The sequence below is a fragment of the Mobula hypostoma genome, chromosome 3, assembly GCF_963921235.1.
Source record: "Mobula hypostoma chromosome 3, sMobHyp1.1, whole genome shotgun sequence".
NCBI classification, from domain to species: Eukaryota; Metazoa; Chordata; class Chondrichthyes; order Myliobatiformes; family Myliobatidae; genus Mobula; species Mobula hypostoma.
In genome coordinates, this window is record NC_086099.1 from 114581515 (window position 1) to 114609108 (window position 27594).

At 51.9% G+C, this 27594-nt stretch overlaps 1 protein-coding gene across 1 annotated transcript in view; it reads left to right on the top strand.

Moving 5' to 3' along the window:
* copa (COPI coat complex subunit alpha) overlaps positions 1–27594 on the top strand; it is a 198873-nt gene that overhangs the window by 132132 nt on the left and 39147 nt on the right. Inside the window, exons 26-28 of the mRNA XM_063042473.1 lie at positions 26131–26317; positions 27057–27167; positions 27422–27583. Coding sequence (XP_062898543.1) covers positions 26131–26317; positions 27057–27167; positions 27422–27583 — 460 coding nt within the window. The remainder of the gene's footprint in view (positions 1–26130; positions 26318–27056; positions 27168–27421; positions 27584–27594) is intronic.

The following is a 27594-nucleotide window of genomic DNA, read 5'->3' on the forward strand; positions in this document are numbered from 1 at the left end:
GTCTTCTCCTATCATTTTGGATCTCCTCCTCCCCCTCCAACTTTCAAATCCCTTACTCACTCTTCCTTCAGTTAGTCCTGACGAAGCGTCTCGGCTTGAAACGTCGACTGCACCTCTTCCTAGAGATGCTGCCTGGCCTGCTGCGTTCACCAGCAACTTTGATGGGTGTTGCTTGAATTTCCAGCATCTGCAGAATTCCTGTTGTTTTCGAAGAAGAGTTAACCAACTTCAGAATCTGTGTCCAGTCCTCTGTCATAAAAGTCAAATTAAGTTCCTTTTCCCAATCTTGTTTCTCACCAGTGTCTTATAAAGCCTCAGCATCACATCGCTGCTCTTGTATTCTAGACCTCTTGAAATGAATGCGAACATGGCATTTGCCTTCCTCACCAGCAACTCAACCTGCACAAAGACTCCCAAGAGCCCTGCATCTCAGATTCCTGGATTTTCTCCCCGTATAGAACCCTGGGGTTTAACCTAGGGTCTAGCCTAAAGATAGCCCTAGTGTTTTAAATACTGTTGCTGTGGGGAGAAAGTTTCTTACCCGTTCTTTCGACACTCAGTGGCCATTTTATGAGGCTCATTAATGCAAACGTTAATCAGCCAATCATGTGGCAGAAACTCAGTGCATTAAAGCATGCAGACATGGTCAAGAGGTTTGATTATTGTTCAGACAAAACATCAGAATGGGGAAGAAATGTAATCTAAGTGATTTTGACTGTGGAATGATTGTTGAGTTGTTTGAATATCTCAGAAATTGCTGATCTTCCTGATTTTTACTGCCCCCCCCACTCTCTGTAAACAAATGAACCCTCAACCATCATTGCCCCCCCGTAAATAAATTAACACTCACCTTCGCACCCCCGCCCCCCCCACCCGGCTCTCTGCCCCTACCGCTGTTGAACATAGGAGTAGAATTATTCATTTCAGCCCATCAAATCTGCTCCACCATTCCATCATGGCTGATTTATTTTCCTTTTCAACCCCATTCTCCTGCCTTCTCCCCATAACCTTTGATACCCCTATTAATTAGGAACCTATCAGACTCTGCTCTAATTATACCAAATAGTTTAGCCTCCACAACTGTCTATGGCAATGAATTCCACAGATTCACCACCCTCTGGCTAAAGAAATTCCTCCTCAGTTCTCATATAAAAAGACATACTTGTATTCTGAGGCTGTTCCCTCTGGTCCTAGACTCCCCCACTAGAGGAAAACATCCTCTCCACATCCACTCTATCTATGTCCTCTGGTCCTAGACTCCCCCACGACAGGAAACATTGTCTCCACATCCACTCCACCTGTGTCCTCTGGTCCCAGACTCCACCACTACAGGAAACATCCTCTCCACATCCACTATATCTGTGACCTCTGGTCCTAGACTCCACCACTACAGGAAACACCCTCTCCACATTACTCTGTCTGTGTCCTCTGGTCCTAGACTCCCTCACGATAGGAAACATCTTCTCCACATCCACTCTATCTCTGACCTCTGGTCCTAGACTCCACCACTACAGGAAACACCCTCTCCACATTACTCTGTCTGTGTCCTCTGGTCCTAGACTCCCTCACGATAGGAAACATCTTCTCCACATCCACTCTATCCCTGACCTCTGGTCTTAGACTCTCCAACAACAGGAAACATCCTCTCCACATCCACACTATCTGTGTCCTCTGGTCCTAGACTCCCCCACTATCGGAAACATCCTCTCCACATTCTCTCTGTCTATGTCCTCTGGTCCCAGACTCCCCCACTATAGGAAACACGCTCTCCACATCCACTCTATCTGTGTCCTCTAGTCCAAGACTCCCCCACTACAGGAAACACCCCCTCCACATCCACTCTGTCTGAGTCCTCTGGTCCTAGACTCCCCCATTATCGGAAACATCCTCTCCACATCCACTATGTCTGTGTCCTCTGGTCCGAGACTCCCCCACGATAGGAAACATCCTCTGCACATCCATTCTGTCTGTGTCCCCTGGTCCTAGACTCCTCCACTACAGAAAACATCCTCTCCACATCCACTCTCTCCGTGTCCTCCGGTCCTTGACTCCACCACTACAGGAAACATCCTCTCCACATCCACTCTGTCTGTGTGCTCTGGTCCAAGACTCCTCCACTATAGAAAACATCCTCTCCACATCCACTCTGTCTGTGTCCTCTGGTCCTAGACTCCGCCACTACAGGAAGCATACTCTCCACATCCACTCTATCTGTGTGCTCTGGTCCTAGACTCCCCACTATAGGAAATACCCTCTCCACATCCACTCTGGCTGTGTCCCCTGGTCCTAGACTCCTCCACTATAGAAAACATCCTCTCCACATCCACTCTCTCCGTGTCCTCTGGTCCTTGACTCCACCACTACAGGAAACATCCTCTCCACATCCACTCTGTCTGTGTGCTCTGGTCCAAGACTCCTCCACTATAGAAAACATCCTCTCCACATCCACTCTGTCTGTGTCCTCTGGTCCTAGACTCCGCCACTACAGGAAGCATACTCTCCACATCCACTCTATCTGTGTGCTCTGGTCCTAGACTCCCCACTATAGGAAATACCCTCTCCACATCCACTCTGGCTGTGTCCTCTAGTCCTAGACTCCCCCACTATAGGAAACATCTTCTCCACGTCCACTCTGTCTGTGACCTCTGGTTCTAGACTCCACCACTACAGGAAACATCCTCTCCACATCCATTGTTTCTGTGGCCTCTGGTCCTAGACTCCCCCACTACAGGAAACATCCTCTCCACATCCACTCTGTCTATGGCCTCTGGTCGTTGACTCCCTCACTGTAGGAAACATCCTCTCCACATCCACTCTATCTGTGTCCTCTGGTCCGAGACTCCCCCACTACAGGAAGCATCTTCTCCACATGCACTCTATCTGTGTGCTCTGGTCCGAGACTCCCCCACTACAGGAAACATCCTCTCCACATCCACTCTGTCTGTGTCCTCAGGTCCTAGACTCCCCCACTACGGGAAGCATCCTCTCCACATCCACTCTATCTGTGTCATCTGGTCCTGGACTCCCCAGCTATCGGAAACATCCTCTCCACATCCACTCTGTCTGTGTCCTCTGATCCTAAATTCCCCCACTACAGGAAGCACCCTCTCCACATCCGCTCTGTCTGTGTCCTCTGGTGCTAGACTCCCCCACTATAGGAAACATCCTCTTCACAACCACTCTGTCTGTGCAACCTGGTCCTCGACTCCTCCACTACAGGAAGCATCTAGTCCACATCACTCTATCTGTGTCCTCTGGTCCGAGACTATCTCACTACAGGAAACATCCTCTCCACATCCACTCTGTCTGTGTCCTCAGATCCTAGACTCCCGCACTACAGGAAACATCCTCTTTACATCCACTCTATCTGTGTACTCTGGTCCTAGACTCCCAGAATACAGGAAACATCCTCTCCCCATCCACTCTATCTGTGCCCTCTGGTCCTGGACTCCCCCACTACAGCAAACATCCTCTCCACATCCACTCTCTCGGTGTCCTCTGGTCCTAGACGCCACCACTATTGGAAACATCCTCTCCACATCCACGATATCTGTATCCTCTGGTCCTAGACTCCCCCCCTATCGGAAACATCCTCTCCACATCCACTCTGTCTGTGTCCTCTGGTCCTAAATTCCCCCACTACAGGAAACATCCACTACACATCCACTCTGTCTGTGTGCTCTGGTCCGAGACACCCCAATTTAGGAAACATCCTCTCCACGTCCACTCTATCTGTGTCCTCTGGTCCTAGACTCCTCCACTATCGGAAACAGCCTCTCCACATCCACTCTGTCTGTGTCCTCTGGTCCTAGACTCCCCCACTATCGGAAACATCCTCTCCACATCCACTCTGTCTGTGTCCTCTGGTCCTAGACTCCGCCAGTACAGGAAACATCCTCTCCACATCCACTCTGTCTGTGTCCTCTGGTCTTGGACTCCACACGAGAGGAAACACCCTCTCCACATCCACTCTGCCTGTGTCCTCTGGTCCTGGACTCCCCCTATATAGGAAACATCATCTCCACATCCACTCTATCTGTGTCCTCTGGTCCTAGACTCCCTCGCGATAGGAAACATCTTCTCCACATCCACTCTAACGGAGTTCTCTGGTTCTAGACTCCCCCACTACAGGAAACATCCTCTCCACATCCACTCTGGCTGTGTCCTCTGGTTGGTCCTAGACTCCCCCACTACAGGAAACATCTTCTCCACGTCCACTCTATCTGTGACTTCTGGTGCTAGACTCTCCCACTATAGGAAACATCCTCTTCACAACCACTCTGTCTGTGCAACCTGGTCCTCGACTCCCCCACTACAGGAAGCATCTAGTCCACATCACTCTATCTGTGTCCTCTGGTCCGAGACTATCTCACTAAAGGAAACATCCTCTCCACATCCACTCTGTCTGTGTCCTCAGATCCCAGACTCCCCCACTACAGTAAACATCCTCTTTACATCCACTCTATCTGCGTCCACAGATCCGAGACTCCCCCACTACAGGAAACATCCTCTTTACATCCACTCTATCTGTGTCCTCTGGTCCTAGACTCCCAGACTACAGGAAACATCCTCTCCACATCTACTCTGTCTGTGTCCTCTGATCCTAAATTCCCCCACTGTAGGAAACACCCTCTCCACATCCGCTCTGTCTCTATCCTCTGGTCCTAGACTCTGCCACTATTGGAAACATCCTCTCCACATCCACTCTATCTGTGCCCTCTGGTCCTGGACTCCCCCACTGCAGGAAACAGCCTCTCCACTTCCATTATATCTGTGTCCTCTGGTCCTAGACTCCCCAACTATCGGAAACGTCCTCTCCACATCCACTCTATCTGTGTCCTCTGGTCCTGGACTCCCCAGCTATCGGAAACATCCTCTCCACATCCACTCTGTCTGTGTCCTCTGATCCTAAATTCCCCCACTACAGGAAGCACCCTCTCCACATCCGCTCTGTCTGTGTCCTCTGGTGCTAGACTCCCCCACGATAGGAAACATCCTCTTCACAACCACTCTGTCTGTGCAACCTGGTCCTCGACTCCTCCACTACAGGAAGCATCTAGTCCACATCACCCTATCTGTGCCCTCTGGTCCTGGACTCCCCCACTACAGCAAACATCCTCTTTACATCCACTCTATCTGTGTCCTCTGGTCCTAGACTCCCCCAGTACAGGAAACACTCTGTCTACATCCACTCTGTCTGTGCCCTCTGGTCCTAGACTCCTGCAGTACAGGAAACATCCTCTCCACATCCGCTCTGTCTGTGTCCTCTAGTCCTAGACTCCACCACTATCGGAAACATCCTCTCCACATCCACCCTGTCTGTGTCCTCTGGTCCTAGACTCCCCCACGATAGGAAACATCCTGTCCACAACCACTCTGTCTGTGCAACCTGGTCCTCGATTCCCCCACTATTTGAAACATCCTCTCCCTATCCACTCTATCTGTGCCCTCTGGTCCTGGACTAGCCCAATAGAGCAAACATCCTCTTTACATCCACTCTATCTGTGTCCTCTGGTCCAAGACTCCCAGACTACAGGAAACATCCTATCTACATTCACTCTATCTGTGTCCTCTGGTCCTAGACTCTGCCACTGCAGGAAACATCCTCTCCACTTCCTTTATATCTGTGTCCTCTGGTCCGCGACTCCCCCACTACAGGAAAAATCCTCTCCACATCCACTCTGTCTCTGTCCTCAGGTCCCAGACTCCCCCACCACAGGAATCATCCTCTCCATATCCACTATATCTGTGTCCTCTGGTCCCAGACTCCCCAACTATCGGAAGCATCCTCTCCACATCTACTCTGTCTGTGTCCTCTGGTCCTAGACTCCCCTACTACAGGAAACATCCTCTCCACATCCACTCTGTCTGTGTCCTCTGGTCAAGACTCCACACCAGAGGAAATACCCTCTCCCCATCCACTATATCTGTGTCCTCTGGTCCTAGACTTCCCCACTAAAGGAAACATCCTCTCCATATCTACTCTGTCGTTGTCCTCTGGTGCTAGACTCCCCCACTATAGGAAACATCCTCTCCACAACCACTCTGTCTGTGCAACCTGGTCCTCGACTCCCCCACTACAGGAAGCATCTTCTCCACTTCCATTATATCTGTGTCCTCTGGTCCGAGACTCCCCCACTACAGGAAACATCCTCTCCACATCCACTCTGTCTCTGTCCTCAGGTCCTAGACTCCCCCACTACAGGAAACATGCTCTCCATATCCACTGTATCTGTGTCCTCTGGTCCGAGACTCCCCCACTACAGGAAACATCTTCTCCACATCCGCTCTGTCTGTGTCCTCTGGTCGTATACTCCACCACTATCGGAAACATCCTCTCCACATCTACTCTGTCTGTGCCCTGTGGTCGTCGACTCCCCCACGATAGGAAACATCCTCTCCACAACCACTCTGTCTGTGCAGCCTGGTCCTCGACTCCCCACTACAGGAAGCATCCTCTCCACATCCACTCTATCTGTGTCCTCTGATCCTAAACTCCCCCACTGCAGGAAACACCCTCTCCACATCCGCTCTGTCTGTGTCCTCTGGTCCTAGCCTCCCCCACGACAGGAAGCATCTTCTCCACATCCATTCTGTCTGTGTTCTTTGGTCCCAGACTCCTCCACTCTGGGAAACATCCTCTCCACATCCACCCTGTCTGTGTCCTCTGGTCCTAGACTCCCCCACTGTAGGAAACATCCTGTCCACAACCACTCTGTCTGTGCAACCTGGTCCTCGATTCCCCCACTATTTGAAACATCCTCTCCCTATCCACTCTATCTGTGCCCTCTGGTCCTGGACTAGCCCAATAGAGCAAACATCCTCTCCACATCCACTCTGTCTGTGTCCTCTGATGCTAAACTCCCCCACTATAGGAAACACCCTCTCCACATCCGCTCTGTATGTGTCCTCTAGTCCTAGACTCCACCACTATCGGAAACATCCTCTCCACGTCCACTCTGTCTGTGTCCTCTGGTCCAAGACTCCCCCACTACGGGAAGCATCCTCTCCACATCCACTCTATCTGTGTCCTCTGGTCCTGGACTCCCCAGCTATCGGAAACATCCTCTCCACATCCACTCTGTCTGTGTCCTCTGATCCTAAATTCCCCCACTACAGGAAGCACCCTCTCCACATCCGCTCTGTCTGTGTCCTCTGGTGCTAGACTCCCCCACTATAGGAAACATCCTCTTCACAACCACTCTGTCTGTGCAACCTGGTCCTTGACTCCTCCACTACAGGAAGCATCTAGTCCACATCACTCTATCTGTGCCCTCTGGTCCTGGACTCCCCCACTACAGCAAACATCCTCTTTACATCCACTCTATCTGTATCCTCTGGTCCTAGACTCCCCCAGTACAGGAAACACTCTGTCTACATCCACTCTGTCTGTGCCCTCTGGTCCTAGACTCCCGCAGTACAGGAAACATCCTCTCCACATCCGCTCTGTCTGTGTCCTCTAGTCCTAGACTCCACCACTATCGGAAACATCCTCTCCACATCCACCCTGTCTGTGTCCTCTGGTCCTAGACTCCCCCACGATAGGAAACATCCTGTCCACAACCACTCTGTCTGTGCAACCTGGTCCTCGATTCCCCCACTATTTGAAACATCCTCTCCCTATCCACTCTATCTGTGCCCTCTGGTCCTGGACTAGCCCAATAGAGCAAACATCCTCTTTACATCCACCTTATCTGTGTCCTCTGGTCCAAGACTCCCGCACTACAGGAAACATCCTCTTTACATCCACTCTATCTGTGTACTCTGGTCCTAGACTCCCAGAATACAGGAAACATCCTCTCCCCATCCACTCTATCTGTGCCCTCTGGTCCTGGACTCCCCCACTACAGCAAACATCCTCTCCACATCCACTCTCTCGGTGTCCTCTGGTCCTAGACGCCACCACTATTGGAAACATCCTCTCCACATCCACGATATCTGTATCCTCTGGTCCTAGACTCCCCCCCTATCGGAAACATCCTCTCCACATCCACTCTGTCTGTGTCCTCTGGTCCTAAATTCCCCCACTACAGGAAACATCCACTACACATCCACTCTGTTGTGTGCTCTGGTCCGAGACACCCCAATTTAGGAAACATCCTCTCCACGTCCACTCTATCTGTGTCCTCTGGTCCTAGACTCCTCCACTATCGGAAACAGCCTCTCCACATCCACTCTGTCTGTGTCCTCTGGTCCTAGACTCCCCCACTATCGGAAACATCCTCTCCACATCCACTCTGTCTGTGTCCTCTGGTCCTAGACTCCGCCAGTACAGGAAACATCCTCTCCACATCCACTCTGTCTGTGTCCTCTGGTCTTGGACTCCACACGAGAGGAAACACCCTCTCCACATCCACTCTGCCTGTGTCCTCTGGTCCTGGACTCCCCCTATATAGGAAACATCATCTCCACATCCACTCTATCTGTGTCCTCTGGTCCTAGACTCCCTCGCGATAGGAAACATCTTCTCCACATCCACTCTAACGGAGTTCTCTGGTTCTAGACTCCCCCACTACAGGAAACATCCTCTCCACATCCACTCTGGCTGTGTCCTCTGGTTGGTCCTAGACTCCCCCACTACAGGAAACATCTTCTCCACGTCCACTCTATCTGTGACTTCTGGTGCTAGACTCTCCCACTATAGGAAACATCCTCTTCACAACCACTCTGTCTGTGCAACCTGGTCCTCGACTCCCCCACTACAGGAAGCATCTAGTCCACATCACTCTATCTGTGTCCTCTGGTCCGAGACTATCTCACTAAAGGAAACATCCTCTCCACATCCACTCTGTCTGTGTCCTCAGATCCCAGACTCCCCCACTACAGTAAACATCCTCTTTACATCCACTCTATCTGCGTCCACAGATCCGAGACTCCCCCACTACAGGAAACATCCTCTTTACATCCACTCTATCTGTGTCCTCTGGTCCTAGACTCCCAGACTACAGGAAACATCCTCTCCACATCTACTCTGTCTGTGTCCTCTGATCCTAAATTCCCCCACTGTAGGAAACACCCTCTCCACATCCGCTCTGTCTCTATCCTCTGGTCCTAGACTCCGCCACTATTGGAAACATCCTCTCCACATCCACTCTATCTGTGCCCTCTGGTCCTGGACTCCCCCACTGCAGGAAACAGCCTCTCCACTTCCATTATATCTGTGTCCTCTGGTCCTAGACTCCCCAACTATCGGAAACGTCCTCTCCACATCCACTCTATCTGTGTCCTCTGGTCCTGGACTCCCCAGCTATCGGAAACATCCTCTCCACATCACCCTATCTGTGCCCTCTGGTCCTGGACTCCCCCACTACAGCAAACATCCTCTTTACATCCACTCTATCTGTGTCCTCTGGTCCTAGACTCCCCCAGTACAGGAAACACTCTGTCTACATCCACTCTGTCTGTGCCCTCTGGTCCTAGACTCCTGCAGTACAGGAAACATCCTCTCCACATCCGCTCTGTCTGTGTCCTCTAGTCCTAGACTCCACCACTATCGGAAACATCCTCTCCACATCCACCCTGTCTGTGTCCTCTGGTCCTAGACTCCCCCACGATAGGAAACATCCTGTCCACAACCACTCTGTCTGTGCAACCTGGTCCTCGATTCCCCCACTATTTGAAACATCCTCTCCCTATCCACTCTATCTGTGCCCTCTGGTCCTGGACTAGCCCAATAGAGCAAACATCCTCTTTACATCCACTCTATCTGTGTCCTCTGGTCCAAGACTCCCAGACTACAGGAAACATCCTATCTACATTCACTCTATCTGTGTCCTCTGGTCCTAGACTCTGCCACTGCAGGAAACATCCTCTCCACTTCCTTTATATCTGTGTCCTCTGGTCCGCGACTCCCCCACTACAGGAAAAATCCTCTCCACATCCACTCTGTCTCTGTCCTCAGGTCCCAGACTCCCCCACCACAGGAATCATCCTCTCCATATCCACTATATCTGTGTCCTCTGGTCCCAGACTCCCCAACTATCGGAAGCATCCTCTCCACATCTACTCTGTCTGTGTCCTCTGGTCCTAGACTCCCCTACTACAGGAAACATCCTCTCCACATCCACTCTGTCTGTGTCCTCTGGTCAAGACTCCACACCAGAGGAAATACCCTCTCCCCATCCACTATATCTGTGTCCTCTGGTCCTAGACTTCCCCACTAAAGGAAACATCCTCTCCATATCTACTCTGTCGTTGTCCTCTGGTGCTAGACTCCCCCACTATAGGAAACATCCTCTCCACAACCACTCTGTCTGTGCAACCTGGTCCTCGACTCCCCCACTACAGGAAGCATCCTCTCCACATCCACTCTGTCTGTGTCCTCTGGTCCAAGACTCCCCCACGCCAGGAAACATGCTCTCCATATCCACTGTATCTGTGTCCTCTGGTCCGAGACTCCCCCACTACAGGAAACATCTTCTCCACATCCGCTCTGTCTGTGTCCTCTGGTCGTATACTCCACCACTATCGGAAACATCCTCTCCACATCTACTCTGTCTGTGCCCTGTGGTCGTCGACTCCCCCACGATAGGAAACATCCTCTCCACAACCACTCTGTCTGTGCAGCCTGGTCCTCGACTCCCCACTACAGGAAGCATCCTCTCCACATCCACTCTATCTGTGTCCTCTGGTCCTAGACTCCCCAACTATCGGAAACGTCTTCTCCGCATATACTCTGTCTGTGTCCTCTGATCCTAAACTCCCCCACTGCAGGAAACACCCTCTCCACATCCGCTCTGTCTGTGTCCTCTGGTCCTAGCCTCCCCCACGACAGGAAGCATCTTCTCCACATCCATTCTGTCTGTGTTCTTTGGTCCCAGACTCCTCCACTCTGGGAAACATCCTCTCCACATCCACTCTATCTGTGTCCTCTGGTCCGAGACTCCCCCACTACAGGAAGCATCTTCTCCACATGCACTCTATCTGTGTGCTCTGGTCCGAGACTCCCCCACTACAGGAAACATCCTCTCCACATCCACTCTGTCTGTGTCCTCAGGTCCTAGACTCCCCCACTACGGGAAGCATCCTCTCCACATCCACTCTATCTGTGTCATCTGGTCCTGGACTCCCCAGCTATCGGAAACATCCTCTCCACATCCACTCTGTCTGTGTCCTCTGATCCTAAATTCCCCCACTACAGGAAGCACCCTCTCCACATCCGCTCTGTCTGTGTCCTCTGGTGCTAGACTCCCCCACTATAGGAAACATCCTCTTCACAACCACTCTGTCTGTGCAACCTGGTCCTCGACTCCTCCACTACAGGAAGCATCTAGTCCACATCACTCTATCTGTGTCCTCTGGTCCGAGACTATCTCACTACAGGAAACATCCTCTCCACATCCACTCTGTCTGTGTCCTCAGATCCTAGACTCCCGCACTACAGGAAACATCCTCTTTACATCCACTCTATCTGTGTACTCTGGTCCTAGACTCCCAGAATACAGGAAACATCCTCTCCCCATCCACTCTATCTGTGCCCTCTGGTCCTGGACTCCCCCACTACAGCAAACATCCTCTCCACATCCACTCTCTCGGTGTCCTCTGGTCCTAGACGCCACCACTATTGGAAACATCCTCTCCACATCCACGATATCTGTATCCTCTGGTCCTAGACTCCCCCCCTATCGGAAACATCCTCTCCACATCCACTCTGTCTGTGTCCTCTGGTCCTAAATTCCCCCACTACAGGAAACATCCACTACACATCCACTCTGTCTGTGTGCTCTGGTCCGAGACACCCCAATTTAGGAAACATCCTCTCCACGTCCACTCTATCTGTGTCCTCTGGTCCTAGACTCCTCCACTATCGGAAACAGCCTCTCCACATCCACTCTGTCTGTGTCCTCTGGTCCTAGACTCCCCCACTATCGGAAACATCCTCTCCACATCCACTCTGTCTGTGTCCTCTGGTCCTAGACTCCGCCAGTACAGGAAACATCCTCTCCACATCCACTCTGTCTGTGTCCTCTGGTCTTGGACTCCACACGAGAGGAAACACCCTCTCCACATCCACTCTGCCTGTGTCCTCTGGTCCTGGACTCCCCCTATATAGGAAACATCATCTCCACATCCACTCTATCTGTGTCCTCTGGTCCTAGACTCCCTCGCGATAGGAAACATCTTCTCCACATCCACTCTAACGGAGTTCTCTGGTTCTAGACTCCCCCACTACAGGAAACATCCTCTCCACATCCACTCTGGCTGTGTCCTCTGGTTGGTCCTAGACTCCCCCACTACAGGAAACATCTTCTCCACGTCCACTCTATCTGTGACTTCTGGTGCTAGACTCTCCCACTATAGGAAACATCCTCTTCACAACCACTCTGTCTGTGCAACCTGGTCCTCGACTCCCCCACTACAGGAAGCATCTAGTCCACATCACTCTATCTGTGTCCTCTGGTCCGAGACTATCTCACTAAAGGAAACATCCTCTCCACATCCACTCTGTCTGTGTCCTCAGATCCCAGACTCCCCCACTACAGTAAACATCCTCTTTACATCCACTCTATCTGCGTCCACAGATCCGAGACTCCCCCACTACAGGAAACATCCTCTTTACATCCACTCTATCTGTGTCCTCTGGTCCTAGACTCCCAGACTACAGGAAACATCCTCTCCACATCTACTCTGTCTGTGTCCTCTGATCCTAAATTCCCCCACTGTAGGAAACACCCTCTCCACATCCGCTCTGTCTGTATCCTCTGGTCCTAGACTCTGCCACTATTGGAAACATCCTCTCCACATCCACTCTATCTGTGCCCTCTGGTCCTGGACTCCCCCACTGCAGGAAACAGCCTCTCCACTTCCATTATATCTGTGTCCTCTGGTCCTAGACTCCCCAACTATCGGAAACGTCCTCTCCACATCCACTCTATCTGTGTCCTCTGGTCCTGGACTCCCCAGCTATCGGAAACATCCTCTCCACATCCACTCTGTCTGTGTCCTCTGATCCTAAATTCCCCCACTACAGGAAGCACCCTCTCCACATCCGCTCTGTCTGTGTCCTCTGGTGCTAGACTCCCCCACTATAGGAAACATCCTCTTCACAACCACTCTGTCTGTGCAACCTGGTCCTCGACTCCTCCGCTACAGGAAGCATCTAGTCCACATCACCCTATCTGTGCCCTCTGGTCCTGGACTCCCCCACTACAGCAAACATCCTCTTTACATCCACTCTATCTGTGTCCTCTGGTCCTAGACTCCCCCAGTACAGGAAACACTCTGTCTACATCCACTCTGTCTGTGCCCTCTGGTCCTAGACTCCTGCAGTACAGGAAACATCCTCTCCACATCCGCTCTGTCTGTGTCCTCTAGTCCTAGACTCCACCACTATCGGAAACATCCTCTCCACATCCACCCTGTCTGTGTCCTCTGGTCCTAGACTCCCCCACGATAGGAAACATCCTGTCCACAACCACTCTGTCTGTGCAACCTGGTCCTCGATTCCCCCACTATTTGAAACATCCTCTCCCTATCCACTCTATCTGTGCCCTCTGGTCCTGGACTAGCCCAATAGAGCAAACATCCTCTTTACATCCACTCTATCTGTGTCCTCTGGTCCAAGACTCCCAGACTACAGGAAACATCCTATCTACATTCACTCTATCTGTGTCCTCTGGTCCTAGACTCTGCCACTGCAGGAAACATCCTCTCCACTTCCTTTATATCTGTGTCCTCTGGTCCGCGACTCCCCCACTACAGGAAAAATCCTCTCCACATCCACTCTGTCTCTGTCCTCAGGTCCCAGACTCCCCCACCACAGGAATCATCCTCTCCATATCCACTATATCTGTGTCCTCTGGTCCCAGACTCCCCAACTATCGGAAGCATCCTCTCCACATCTACTCTGTCTGTGTCCTCTGGTCCTAGACTCCCCTACTACAGGAAACATCCTCTCCACATCCACTCTGTCTGTGTCCTCTGGTCAAGACTCCACACCAGAGGAAATACCCTCTCCCCATCCACTATATCTGTGTCCTCTGGTCCTAGACTTCCCCACTAAAGGAAACATCCTCTCCATATCTACTCTGTCGTTGTCCTCTGGTGCTAGACTCCCCCACTATAGGAAACATCCTCTCCACAACCACTCTGTCTGTGCAACCTGGTCCTCGACTCCCCCACTACAGGAAGCATCTTCTCCACTTCCATTATATCTGTGTCCTCTGGTCCGAGACTCCCCCACTACAGGAAACATCCTCTCCACATCCACTCTGTCTCTGTCCTCAGGTCCTAGACTCCCCCACTACAGGAAACATGCTCTCCATATCCACTGTATCTGTGTCCTCTGGTCCGAGACTCCCCCACTACAGGAAACATCTTCTCCACATCCGCTCTGTCTGTGTCCTCTGGTCGTATACTCCACCACTATCGGAAACATCCTCTCCACATCTACTCTGTCTGTGCCCTGTGGTCGTCGACTCCCCCACGATAGGAAACATCCTCTCCACAACCACTCTGTCTGTGCAGCCTGGTCCTCGACTCCCCACTACAGGAAGCATCCTCTCCACATCCACTCTATCTGTGTCCTCTGATCCTAAACTCCCCCACTGCAGGAAACACCCTCTCCACATCCGCTCTGTCTGTGTCCTCTGGTCCTAGCCTCCCCCACGACAGGAAGCATCTTCTCCACATCCATTCTGTCTGTGTTCTTTGGTCCCAGACTCCTCCACTCTGGGAAACATCCTCTCCACATCCACCCTGTCTGTGTCCTCTGGTCCTAGACTCCCCCACTGTAGGAAACATCCTGTCCACAACCACTCTGTCTGTGCAACCTGGTCCTCGATTCCCCCACTATTTGAAACATCCTCTCCCTATCCACTCTATCTGTGCCCTCTGGTCCTGGACTAGCCCAATAGAGCAAACATCCTCTCCACATCCACTCTGTCTGTGTCCTCTGATGCTAAACTCCCCCACTATAGGAAACACCCTCTCCACATCCGCTCTGTATGTGTCCTCTAGTCCTAGACTCCACCACTATCGGAAACATCCTCTCCACGTCCACTCTGTCTGTGTCCTCTGGTCCAAGACTCCCCCACTACGGGAAGCATCCTCTCCACATCCACTCTATCTGTGTCCTCTGGTCCTGGACTCCCCAGCTATCGGAAACATCCTCTCCACATCCACTCTGTCTGTGTCCTCTGATCCTAAATTCCCCCACTACAGGAAGCACCCTCTCCACATCCGCTCTGTCTGTGTCCTCTGGTGCTAGACTCCCCCACTATAGGAAACATCCTCTTCACAACCACTCTGTCTGTGCAACCTGGTCCTTGACTCCTCCACTACAGGAAGCATCTAGTCCACATCACTCTATCTGTGCCCTCTGGTCCTGGACTCCCCCACTACAGCAAACATCCTCTTTACATCCACTCTATCTGTATCCTCTGGTCCTAGACTCCCCCAGTACAGGAAACACTCTGTCTACATCCACTCTGTCTGTGCCCTCTGGTCCTAGACTCCCGCAGTACAGGAAACATCCTCTCCACATCCGCTCTGTCTGTGTCCTCTAGTCCTAGACTCCACCACTATCGGAAACATCCTCTCCACATCCACCCTGTCTGTGTCCTCTGGTCCTAGACTCCCCCACGATAGGAAACATCCTGTCCACAACCACTCTGTCTGTGCAACCTGGTCCTCGATTCCCCCACTATTTGAAACATCCTCTCCCTATCCACTCTATCTGTGCCCTCTGGTCCTGGACTAGCCCAATAGAGCAAACATCCTCTTTACATCCACCTTATCTGTGTCCTCTGGTCCAAGACTCCCGCACTACAGGAAACATCCTCTTTACATCCACTCTATCTGTGTACTCTGGTCCTAGACTCCCAGAATACAGGAAACATCCTCTCCCCATCCACTCTATCTGTGCCCTCTGGTCCTGGACTCCCCCACTACAGCAAACATCCTCTCCACATCCACTCTCTCGGTGTCCTCTGGTCCTAGACGCCACCACTATTGGAAACATCCTCTCCACATCCACGATATCTGTATCCTCTGGTCCTAGACTCCCCCCCTATCGGAAACATCCTCTCCACATCCACTCTGTCTGTGTCCTCTGGTCCTAAATTCCCCCACTACAGGAAACATCCACTACACATCCACTCTGTTGTGTGCTCTGGTCCGAGACACCCCAATTTAGGAAACATCCTCTCCACGTCCACTCTATCTGTGTCCTCTGGTCCTAGACTCCTCCACTATCGGAAACAGCCTCTCCACATCCACTCTGTCTGTGTCCTCTGGTCCTAGACTCCCCCACTATCGGAAACATCCTCTCCACATCCACTCTGTCTGTGTCCTCTGGTCCTAGACTCCGCCAGTACAGGAAACATCCTCTCCACATCCACTCTGTCTGTGTCCTCTGGTCTTGGACTCCACACGAGAGGAAACACCCTCTCCACATCCACTCTGCCTGTGTCCTCTGGTCCTGGACTCCCCCTATATAGGAAACATCATCTCCACATCCACTCTATCTGTGTCCTCTGGTCCTAGACTCCCTCGCGATAGGAAACATCTTCTCCACATCCACTCTAACGGAGTTCTCTGGTTCTAGACTCCCCCACTACAGGAAACATCCTCTCCACATCCACTCTGGCTGTGTCCTCTGGTTGGTCCTAGACTCCCCCACTACAGGAAACATCTTCTCCACGTCCACTCTATCTGTGACTTCTGGTGCTAGACTCTCCCACTATAGGAAACATCCTCTTCACAACCACTCTGTCTGTGCAACCTGGTCCTCGACTCCCCCACTACAGGAAGCATCTAGTCCACATCACTCTATCTGTGTCCTCTGGTCCGAGACTATCTCACTAAAGGAAACATCCTCTCCACATCCACTCTGTCTGTGTCCTCAGATCCCAGACTCCCCCACTACAGTAAACATCCTCTTTACATCCACTCTATCTGCGTCCACAGATCCGAGACTCCCCCACTACAGGAAACATCCTCTTTACATCCACTCTATCTGTGTCCTCTGGTCCTAGACTCCCAGACTACAGGAAACATCCTCTCCACATCTACTCTGTCTGTGTCCTCTGATCCTAAATTCCCCCACTGTAGGAAACACCCTCTCCACATCCGCTCTGTCTCTATCCTCTGGTCCTAGACTCCGCCACTATTGGAAACATCCTCTCCACATCCACTCTATCTGTGCCCTCTGGTCCTGGACTCCCCCACTGCAGGAAACAGCCTCTCCACTTCCATTATATCTGTGTCCTCTGGTCCTAGACTCCCCAACTATCGGAAACGTCCTCTCCACATCCACTCTATCTGTGTCCTCTGGTCCTGGACTCCCCAGCTATCGGAAACATCCTCTCCACATCACCCTATCTGTGCCCTCTGGTCCTGGACTCCCCCACTACAGCAAACATCCTCTTTACATCCACTCTATCTGTGTCCTCTGGTCCTAGACTCCCCCAGTACAGGAAACACTCTGTCTACATCCACTCTGTCTGTGCCCTCTGGTCCTAGACTCCTGCAGTACAGGAAACATCCTCTCCACATCCGCTCTGTCTGTGTCCTCTAGTCCTAGACTCCACCACTATCGGAAACATCCTCTCCACATCCACCCTGTCTGTGTCCTCTGGTCCTAGACTCCCCCACGATAGGAAACATCCTGTCCACAACCACTCTGTCTGTGCAACCTGGTCCTCGATTCCCCCACTATTTGAAACATCCTCTCCCTATCCACTCTATCTGTGCCCTCTGGTCCTGGACTAGCCCAATAGAGCAAACATCCTCTTTACATCCACTCTATCTGTGTCCTCTGGTCCAAGACTCCCAGACTACAGGAAACATCCTATCTACATTCACTCTATCTGTGTCCTCTGGTCCTAGACTCTGCCACTGCAGGAAACATCCTCTCCACTTCCTTTATATCTGTGTCCTCTGGTCCGCGACTCCCCCACTACAGGAAAAATCCTCTCCACATCCACTCTGTCTCTGTCCTCAGGTCCCAGACTCCCCCACCACAGGAATCATCCTCTCCATATCCACTATATCTGTGTCCTCTGGTCCCAGACTCCCCAACTATCGGAAGCATCCTCTCCACATCTACTCTGTCTGTGTCCTCTGGTCCTAGACTCCCCTACTACAGGAAACATCCTCTCCACATCCACTCTGTCTGTGTCCTCTGGTCAAGACTCCACACCAGAGGAAATACCCTCTCCCCATCCACTATATCTGTGTCCTCTGGTCCTAGACTTCCCCACTAAAGGAAACATCCTCTCCATATCTACTCTGTCGTTGTCCTCTGGTGCTAGACTCCCCCACTATAGGAAACATCCTCTCCACAACCACTCTGTCTGTGCAACCTGGTCCTCGACTCCCCCACTACAGGAAGCATCCTCTCCACATCCACTCTGTCTCTGTCCTCAGGTCCTAGACTCCCCCACTACAGGAAACATGCTCTCCATATCCACTGTATCTGTGTCCTCTGGTCCGAGACTCCCCCACTACAGGAAACATCTTCTCCACATCCGCTCTGTCTGTGTCCTCTGGTCGTATACTCCACCACTATCGGAAACATCCTCTCCACATCTACTCTGTCTGTGCCCTGTGGTCGTCGACTCCCCCACGATAGGAAACATCCTCTCCACAACCACTCTGTCTGTGCAGCCTGGTCCTCGACTCCCCACTACAGGAAGCATCCTCTCCACATCCACTCTATCTGTGTCCTCTGGTCCTAGACTCCCCAACTATCGGAAACGTCTTCTCCGCATATACTCTGTCTGTGTCCTCTGATCCTAAACTCCCCCACTGCAGGAAACACCCTCTCCACATCCGCTCTGTCTGTGTCCTCTGGTCCTAGCCTCCCCCACGACAGGAAGCATCTTCTCCACATCCATTCTGTCTGTGTCCTCTGATGCTAAACTCCCCCACTATAGGAAACATCCTCTCCATATCCACTCTGTCGTTGTCCTCTGGTGCTAGACTGCCCCACTATAGGAAACATCCTCTCCACAACCACTCTGTCTGTGCAACCTGGTCCTCGACTCCCCCACTACAGGAAGCATCTTCTCCACTTCCATTATATCTGTGTCCTCTGGTCCGAGACTCCCCCACTACAGGAAACATCCTCTCCACATCCACTCTGTCTCTGTCCTCAGGTCCTAGACTCCCCCACTACAGGAAACATGCTCTCCATATCCACTGTATCTGTGTCCTCTGGTCCCAGACTCCCCAACTATCGGAAGCATCCTCTCCACATCCACTCTGTCTGTGTCCTCTGGTCAAGACTCCACACCAGAGGAAATACCCTCTCCCCATCCACTATATCTGTGTCCTCTGGTCCTAGACTTCCCCACGAAAGGAAACATCCTCTCCACATCCACTCTGTCCTTGTCCTCTGGTGCTAGACTCCCCCACTATAGGAAACATCCTCTCCACAACCACTCTGTCTGTGCAACCTGGTCCTCGACTCCCCCACTACAGGAAGCATCTTCTCCACTTCCATTATATCTGTGTCCTCTGGTCCGAGACTCCCCCACGACAGGAAACATCCTCTCCATATCCACTGTATCTGTGTCCTCTGGTCCGAGACTCCCCCACTACAGGAAACATCCTCTCCACATCCACTCTGTCTGTGTCCTCTGATGCTAAACTCCCCCACTATAGGAAACACCCTCTCCACATCCGCTCTGTCTGTGTCCTCTAGTCCTAGACTCCACCACTATCGGAAACATCCTCTACACGTCCACTCTGTCTGTGTCCTCTGGTCCAAGACTCCACACGAGAGGAAATACCCTCTCCCCATCCGCTCTGTCTGTGTCGTCTGGTCCAAGACTCCCCCACTACAGGAAACACCGTCTCCACTTCCACTCTATCTGTGACCTCTGGTCCTTGACTCTCCAACAACAGGAAACATCCTCTCCACATCCACACTATCTGTGTGCTCTGGTCCGAGACACCCCAATTTAGGAAGCATCCTCTCCACGTCCACTCTATCTGTGTCCTCTGGTCCTAGACTCCCCCACGATAGGAAGCATCCTGTCCACAACCACTCTGTCTGTGCAACCTGGTCCTCGATTCCCCCACTATTTGAAACATCCTCTCCCTATCCACTCTATCTGTGCCCTCTGGTCCTGGACTAGCCCAATAGAGCAAACATCCTCTTTACATCCACCTTATCTGTGTCCTCTGGTCCAAGACTCCCCCACTACAAGAAGCATACTCTACACATCCACTCTATCTGTGCCCTCTGGTCCTGGACTCCCTCACTACAGCAAACATCCTCTCTGCATCCACTCTATCTGTGTCCTCTGGTCCTAGACTCCCCCACTCCCCCAATATAGGAAACATCTTCGCCACATCCACTCTATCTGTGTCGTCTGGTCTTAGACTCCCTCACGATAGGAAACATCTTCTCCACATCCACTCTGTCTGTGTCCTCTGGTCAAGACTCCACACCAGAGGAAATACCCTCTCCCCATCCACTATATCTGTGTCCTCTGGTCCTAGACTTCCCCACTAAAGGAAACATCCTCTCCACATCCACTCTGTCGTTGTCCTCTGGTGCTAGACTCCCCCACTATAGGAAACATCCTCTCCACAACCACTCTGTCTGTGCTACCTGGTCCTAGACTCCCCCACTAAAGGAAACATCCTCTCCACATCCACTCTCTCCATGTCCTCCGCTCCTTGACTCCCCCACTACGGGAAACATCCTCTCTACATTCACTCTATCTGTGTCCTCTGGTCCGAGACTCTGCCACTGCAGGAAACATCCTCTCCACATCCACTCTGTCTCTGTCCTCAGGTCCTAGACTCCCCCACTACAGGAAACATGCTCTCCATATCCACTGTATCTGTGTCCACTGGTCTAAGACTCCCCAACTATCGGAAGCATCCTCTCCACATCTACTCTGTCTGTGTCCTCTGGTCCGAGACTCCCCCACTACAGGAAACATCCTCTCCACATCCACTCTGTCTGTGTCCTCTGATGCTAAACTCCCCCACTATAGGAAACACCCTCTCCACATCCGCTCTGTCTGTGTCCTCTAGTCCTAGACTCCACCACTATCGGAAACATCCTCTACACATCCACTCTGTCTGTGTCCTCTGGTCCAAGACTCCACACGAGAGGAAATACCCTCTCCCCATCCGCTCTGTCTGTGTCCTCTGGTCCAAGACTCCCCCACTATAGGAAACATCTTCTCCACATCCACTCTATCTGAGTCCTCTGGTCCTAGACTCCCCCACTACAGGAAACACCGTCTCCACATCCACTCTATCTGTGACCTCTGGTCCTAGACTCTCCAACAACAGGAAACATCCTCTCCACATCCACACTATCTGTGTGCTCTGGTCCGAGACACCCCAATTTAGGAAGCATCCTCTCCACGTCCACTCTATCTGTGTCCTCTGGTCCGAGACTCCCCCACTACAGGAAACATCCTCTCCACATCCACTCTGTCTGTGTCCTCTGATGCTAAACTCCCCCACTATAGGAAACACCCTCTCCACATCCGCTCTGTCTGTGTCCTCTAGTCCTAGACTCCACCACTATCGGAAACATCCTCTACACATCCACTCTGTCTGTGTCCTCTTGTCCAAGACTCCACACGAGAGGAAATACCCTCTCCCCATCCGCTCTGTCTGTGTCCTCTGGTCCAAGACTCCCCCACTATAGGAAACATCTTCTCCACATCCACTCTATCTGAGTCCTCTGGTCCTAGACTCCCCCAATATAGGAAACATCTTCGCCACATCCACTGTATCTGTGTCGTCTGGTCCTAGACTCCCTCACGATAGGAAACATCTTCTCCACATACCCTCTGGCTGTGTCCTCTGGTCCTAGACTCCCCCACTACAGGAAGCATCTTGTCCACATCCACTCTATCTGTGTCCTCTGGTCCGAGACTCCCCCACTCTAGGAAACATCCTCTCCACATATACTCTGTCTGTATCCTCTGATCCTAAATTCCCCCACTACAGGAAACATCCTCTCCACATCCGCTCTGTCAGTGTCCTCTGGTCTTGGAATCACCTACTACAGGAAACATCCTATCCACTTCCATTATATCTGTGGCCTCTGGTCTAGACTGCCCCACTACAGGAAGCATCTTCTCCACATCCACTCTATCTGTGTCCTCAGGTCCTAGACTCCCCCACTACAGGAAACATCCTCTCCACATCCACTCTATCTGTGCCCTCTGGTCCTGGACTCCCCCACTATAGGAAACATCCTCTCCACATCTACTCTGTCTGTGTCCTCTGATCCTAAATTCCCCCACTATAGGAAACACCCTCTCCACATCCGCTCTGTCTGTGCCCTCTGGTCCTGGACTCCCCCACTGCAGGAAACAGCCTCTCCACTTCCATTATATCTGTGGCCTCGGGTCTAGACTCCCCCACTACAGGAAGCATCTTGTCCACATCACTCTATCTGTGTCCTCTGGTCCGAGACTACATCACTACAGGAAGCATCCTCTCCACATTAACTGTATCTGTGTCCTCTGGTCCTAGACTCCACCACTATTGGAAACATCCTCTCCACATCCACCCTGTCTGTGTCCTCTGATCCTAGACTCCCCCACTATAGGAAACATCCTGTCCACAACCACTCTGTCTGTGCAACCTGGTCCTCGATTCCCCCACAATAGGAAACATCCTCTCCCTATCCACTCTATCTGTGCCCTCTGGTCCTGGACTAGCCCAATAGAGCAAACATCCTCTTTACATCCACTCTATCTGTGTCCTCTGGTCCAAAACTCCCAGACTACAGGAAACATCCTATCTACATTCACTCTATCTGTGTCCTCTGGTCAAGACTCCACACTAGAGGAAATACCCTCTCCCCATCCACTATATCTGTGTCCTCTGGTCCTAGATTTCCCCACTAAAGGAAACATCCTCTCCACATCCACTCTATCTGTGCCCTCTGGTCCTGGACTCCCCCACTACAGCAAACATCCTCTCTACATTCACTCTATCTGTGTCCTCTCGTCCAAGACTCTGCCACTGCAGGAAACATCCTCTCCACCTCCATTATATCTGTGTCCTCTGGTCCGAGACTCCCCCACTACAGGAAACATCCTCTCCACATCCATTCTGTCTGTGTCCTCTGATGCTAAACTCCCCCACTATAGGAAACACCCTCTCCACATCCGCTCTGTCTGTGTCCTCTAGTCCTAGACTCCACCACTATCGGAAACATCCTCTACACGTCCACTCTGTCTGTGTCCTCTGGTCCAAGACTCCACACGAGAGGAAATACCCTCTCCCCATCCGCTCTGTCTGTGTCCTCTGGTCCAAGACTCCCCCACTATAGGAAACACCGTCTCCACTTCCACTCTATCTGTGACCTCTGGTCCTTGACTCTCCAACAACAGGAAACATCCTCTCCACATCCACACTATCTGTGTGCTCTGGTCCGAGACACCCCAATTTAGGAAGCATCCTCTCCACGTCCACTCTATCTGTGTCCTCTGGTCCTAGACTCCCCCACTACAAGAAGCATACTCTACACATCCACTCTATCTGTGTGCTCTGGTCCTAGACTCCCCCAGTACAGGAAACATCCTCTCCACATCCGCTCTGTCTGTGTCCTCTAGTCCTAGACTCCACCACTATCGGAAACATCCTCTCCACATCCACCCTGTCTGTGTCCTCTGGTCCTAGACTCCCCAACTATCGGAAACATCCTCTCCACATCTACTCTGTCTGTGTCCTCTGGTCCTAGACTCCCCAACTATCGGAAACATCCTCTCCACATCTACTCTGTCTGTGTCCTCTGATCTTAAATTCCCCCACTACAGGAAACACGCTCTCCACATCCGCTCTGTCTGTGTCCTCTGGTCCTCGACTCCCCCACGACAGGAAGCGTCTTCTCCACATCCACTCTGTCTGTGCCCTCTGGTCCTAGACTCCCGCAGTACAGGAAACATCCTCTCCACATCTACTCTGTCGGTGTCCTCTGGTCCTAGACTGCCCCACGACAGGAAACATCCTCTCCACATCCGCTCTGTCTGTGTCCTCTAGTCCTAGACTCCACCACTATCGGAAACATCCTCTCCACATCCACCCTGTCTGTGTCCTCTGGTCCTAGACTCCCCAACTATCGGAAACATCCTCTCCACATCTACTCTGTCTGTGTCCTCTGATCCTAAATTCCCCCACGACAGAAAACATCCTCTCCACATCCGCTCTGTCTGTGTCCTCCAGTCCTAGACTCCACCACTATCGGAAACATCCTCTCCACATCCACCCTGTCTGTGTCCTCTGGTCCTAGACTCCCCCACTATAGGAAACATCCTGTCCACAACCACTCTGTCTGTGCAACCTGGTCCTCGATTCCCCCACTATAGGAAACATCCTCTCCCTATCCACTCTATCTGTGCCCTCTGGTCCTGGACTAGCCCAATAGAGCAAACATCCTCTTTACATCCACTCTATCTGTGTCCTCTGGTCCAAGACTCTGCCACTGCAGGAAACATCCTCTCCACTTCCATTATATCTGTGTCCTCTGGTCCTAGACTCCCTAACTATCGGAAACGTCCTCTCCACATATACTCTGTCTGTGTCCTCTGATCCTAAATTCCCCCACTACAGGAAACACCCTCTCCACATCCGCTCTGTCTGTGTTCTCTGGTTCTAGACTCCCCCACTCTAGGAAACATCCTCTCCACAACCACGCTATCTGTGTCCTCTGGTCCTAGACTCCCCAACTATCGGAAACATCCTCTCCACATCTACTCTGTCTGTGTCCTCTGATCCTAGACTCCCCAACTATCGGAAACGTCTTCTCCACTTATACTCTGTCTGTGTCCTCTGATCCTAAATTCCCCCACTACAGGAAACACCCTCTCCACATCCGCTCTGTCTGTGTCCTCTGGTCCTCGACTCCCCCACGACAGGAAGCGTCTTCTCCACATCCACTCTGTCTGTGTCCTCTGGTCCTAGCCTCCCCCACGACAGGAAGCATCTTCTCCACATCCATTGTGTCTGTGTCCTTTGGTCCCAGACTCCTCCACTCTCGGAAACATCCTCTCCACATCCACTCTGTCTGCGTCCTCTGGTCCCAGACTCCTCCACTATCGGAAACATCCTCTCCACATCCACCCTGTCTGTGTCCTCTGGTCCTAGACTCCCCCACTATAGGAAACATCCTGTCCACAACCACTCTGTCTGTGCAACCTGGTCCTCGATTCCCCCACTATTGGAAACATCCTCTCCCTATCCACTCTATCTGTGCCCTCTGGTCCTGGACTAGCCCAATAGAGCAAACATCCTCTTTACATCCACTCTATCTGTGTCCTCTGGTCCAAGACTCCCAGACTACAGGAAACATCCTATCTACATTCACTCTATCTGTGTCCTCTGGTCCTAGACTCTGCCACTGCAGGAAACATCCTCTCCACTTCCATTATATCTGTGTCCTCTGGTCCGCGACTCCCCCACTACAGGAAACATCCTCTCCATATCCACTGTATCTGTGTTCTCTGGTCCCAGACTCCCCCCCAACTATCGGAAGCATCCTCTCCACATCTACTCTGTCTGTGTCCTCTGGTCCTAGACTCCCCCACTACAGGAAACATCCTCTCTACATCCACTCTGTCGGTGTCCTCTGGTCAAGACTCCACACTAGAGGAAATACCCTCTCCCCATCCACTATATCTGTGTCCTCTGGTCCTAGACTTCCCCACTAAAGGAAACATCCTCTCCACATCCACTCTGTCGTTGTCCTCTGGTGCTAGACTCCCCCACTATAGGAAACATCCTCTCCACAGCCACTCTGTCTGTGCTACCTGGTCCTAGACTCCCCCACTACAGGAAACATCCTCTCCACATCCACTATATCTGTGACCTCCTCTCCCTTAATATTAACATGCTCCAGAACATACCCCCTTCATTCTTCAAACTCCAAGTACAGGCCATGAGCCATCAAATACTTCTCATGCTTTAACTCTTTCATTCCTGGGATTATTCTCTTGAACCTCCTCTGGACCCTCTCCAATGCCAGCTTAATTTTGGACACCAGTTTTCTCCCACGTTCCTAAGACGTACAGGTTTGGAAGGTTCACGTTGGGCCACGAGGTGTTGTTAACATGCTGTGCTGTGTCAGAAGTCTGTGATGCTGGGATGGTGGAAGGGGGAAGGGGTGATGACGGTAAGATGACTTGGCTTGGCCTGTTGCAGGAAGGAGGCTGGCCTGAAGGGTGGGTTACCGGCCGTGGGGCTGAAGCTGGCGGACCTAATTCAGCGCCTGCAGCTGTGTTACCAGCTGACCACCGCCGGCAAGTTCGAGGAGGCTGTCGACCGCTTCCGGGCCATTCTGCTCAGTGTGCCCCTGCTGGTGGTGGAGAGCAAGCAGGAGATTGCTGAGGTGAGAGGCGGCAAGGGTGTGGGCGCGAGCTGAGACGTACAGAAAAGGGAGCAAGTGGGGGGAGGTGGGCAACCATTGATAACGATATTGCTGGACTCATCAGCCTGAGTTATAGAGAGAGGTTGGCTCTCTCCATTTGCGCCCTCCCTCTTAAAGGCCGTAAGATACAGGAGCACAATTCGGCCATTTGACACATCGAGTCTGATTCCTTTTCCATTCTCCTACCTTCTTCCTGCAATGTTTAGTCCCGGAAATTTGATTGATTGATTGATTGGAGTGGAGGAGAATGGAAAATGATGGCGCAGCACAGATTCAGGGTTGTTTAATGCCATTTGCAGTACACAAGTGTAAAGGAGAAGAAAACAATTCTGCACTGCAACACAAAAAACCCACTCAGATGAACACAATAATGAAAAACACAATAAATATCATTACGTAAGATGGCTTGTCTATATCGATTGTATGTCCATAAAGTGACAGTAGGCATAGAAATGATTCTGACAGGAAATGATAAAATAGTGGTGGTTGGGGGTGTGGAGGGGGGAGGGATGGGGAAGGACGATTGTGAGAGAAGGACAGATGGAAGCAAAGTTAAGACAGGCATTTTGGGGGCTTTGATGGCGGGGGGGCGGGTTCTCTGCAGAACGGTGGTTGGTCCGTGTGTGCGGTCATTGCGATACAAGTGCTGCCCGAGTATCTGTCCAGGAACTGAACCCCTTCCCTCCCTGTGTACTGGCAGGCCCAGCAGCTGATCGCCATTTGCCGAGAGTACATTGTGGGGCTCAGCATGGAGACCGAGCGCAAGCGATTGCCCAAGGACACGCTGGAGCAACAGAAACGGATCTGTGAGGTGGGTCCAGGATCTGTCGTCCACACTTCTCTGACCCACCCCTCTGATCCGTCACTCGCCAATCCCTTCGGCCAACCCTTCCAATCTGTCACTCGCCTCCCTCTGCCCCCCCTTCCCAACACTCCGATTCGTCCCGACCCGTCCCTCTCCTCCCCCACCCTTCCCAACCTGTCACTCGCCTCTCTCCTCAACCTATCCTCGCGCGGTCTCCTCCAGCCCCGATATGACCATTTCTCTCTCTCTCCTCCCTCAAGATGGCTGCCTACTTCACGCATTGCAACCTCCAGCCTGTGCACATGATCCTGGTGCTTCGCACAGCTGTTAACCTCTTCTTCAAGCTGAAGAACTTCAAGACTGCAGCTGCGTTTGCCGGCAGGCTGCTGGAGCTTGGACCCAAACCTGAAGTGGGCCAACAGGTAATGTATCA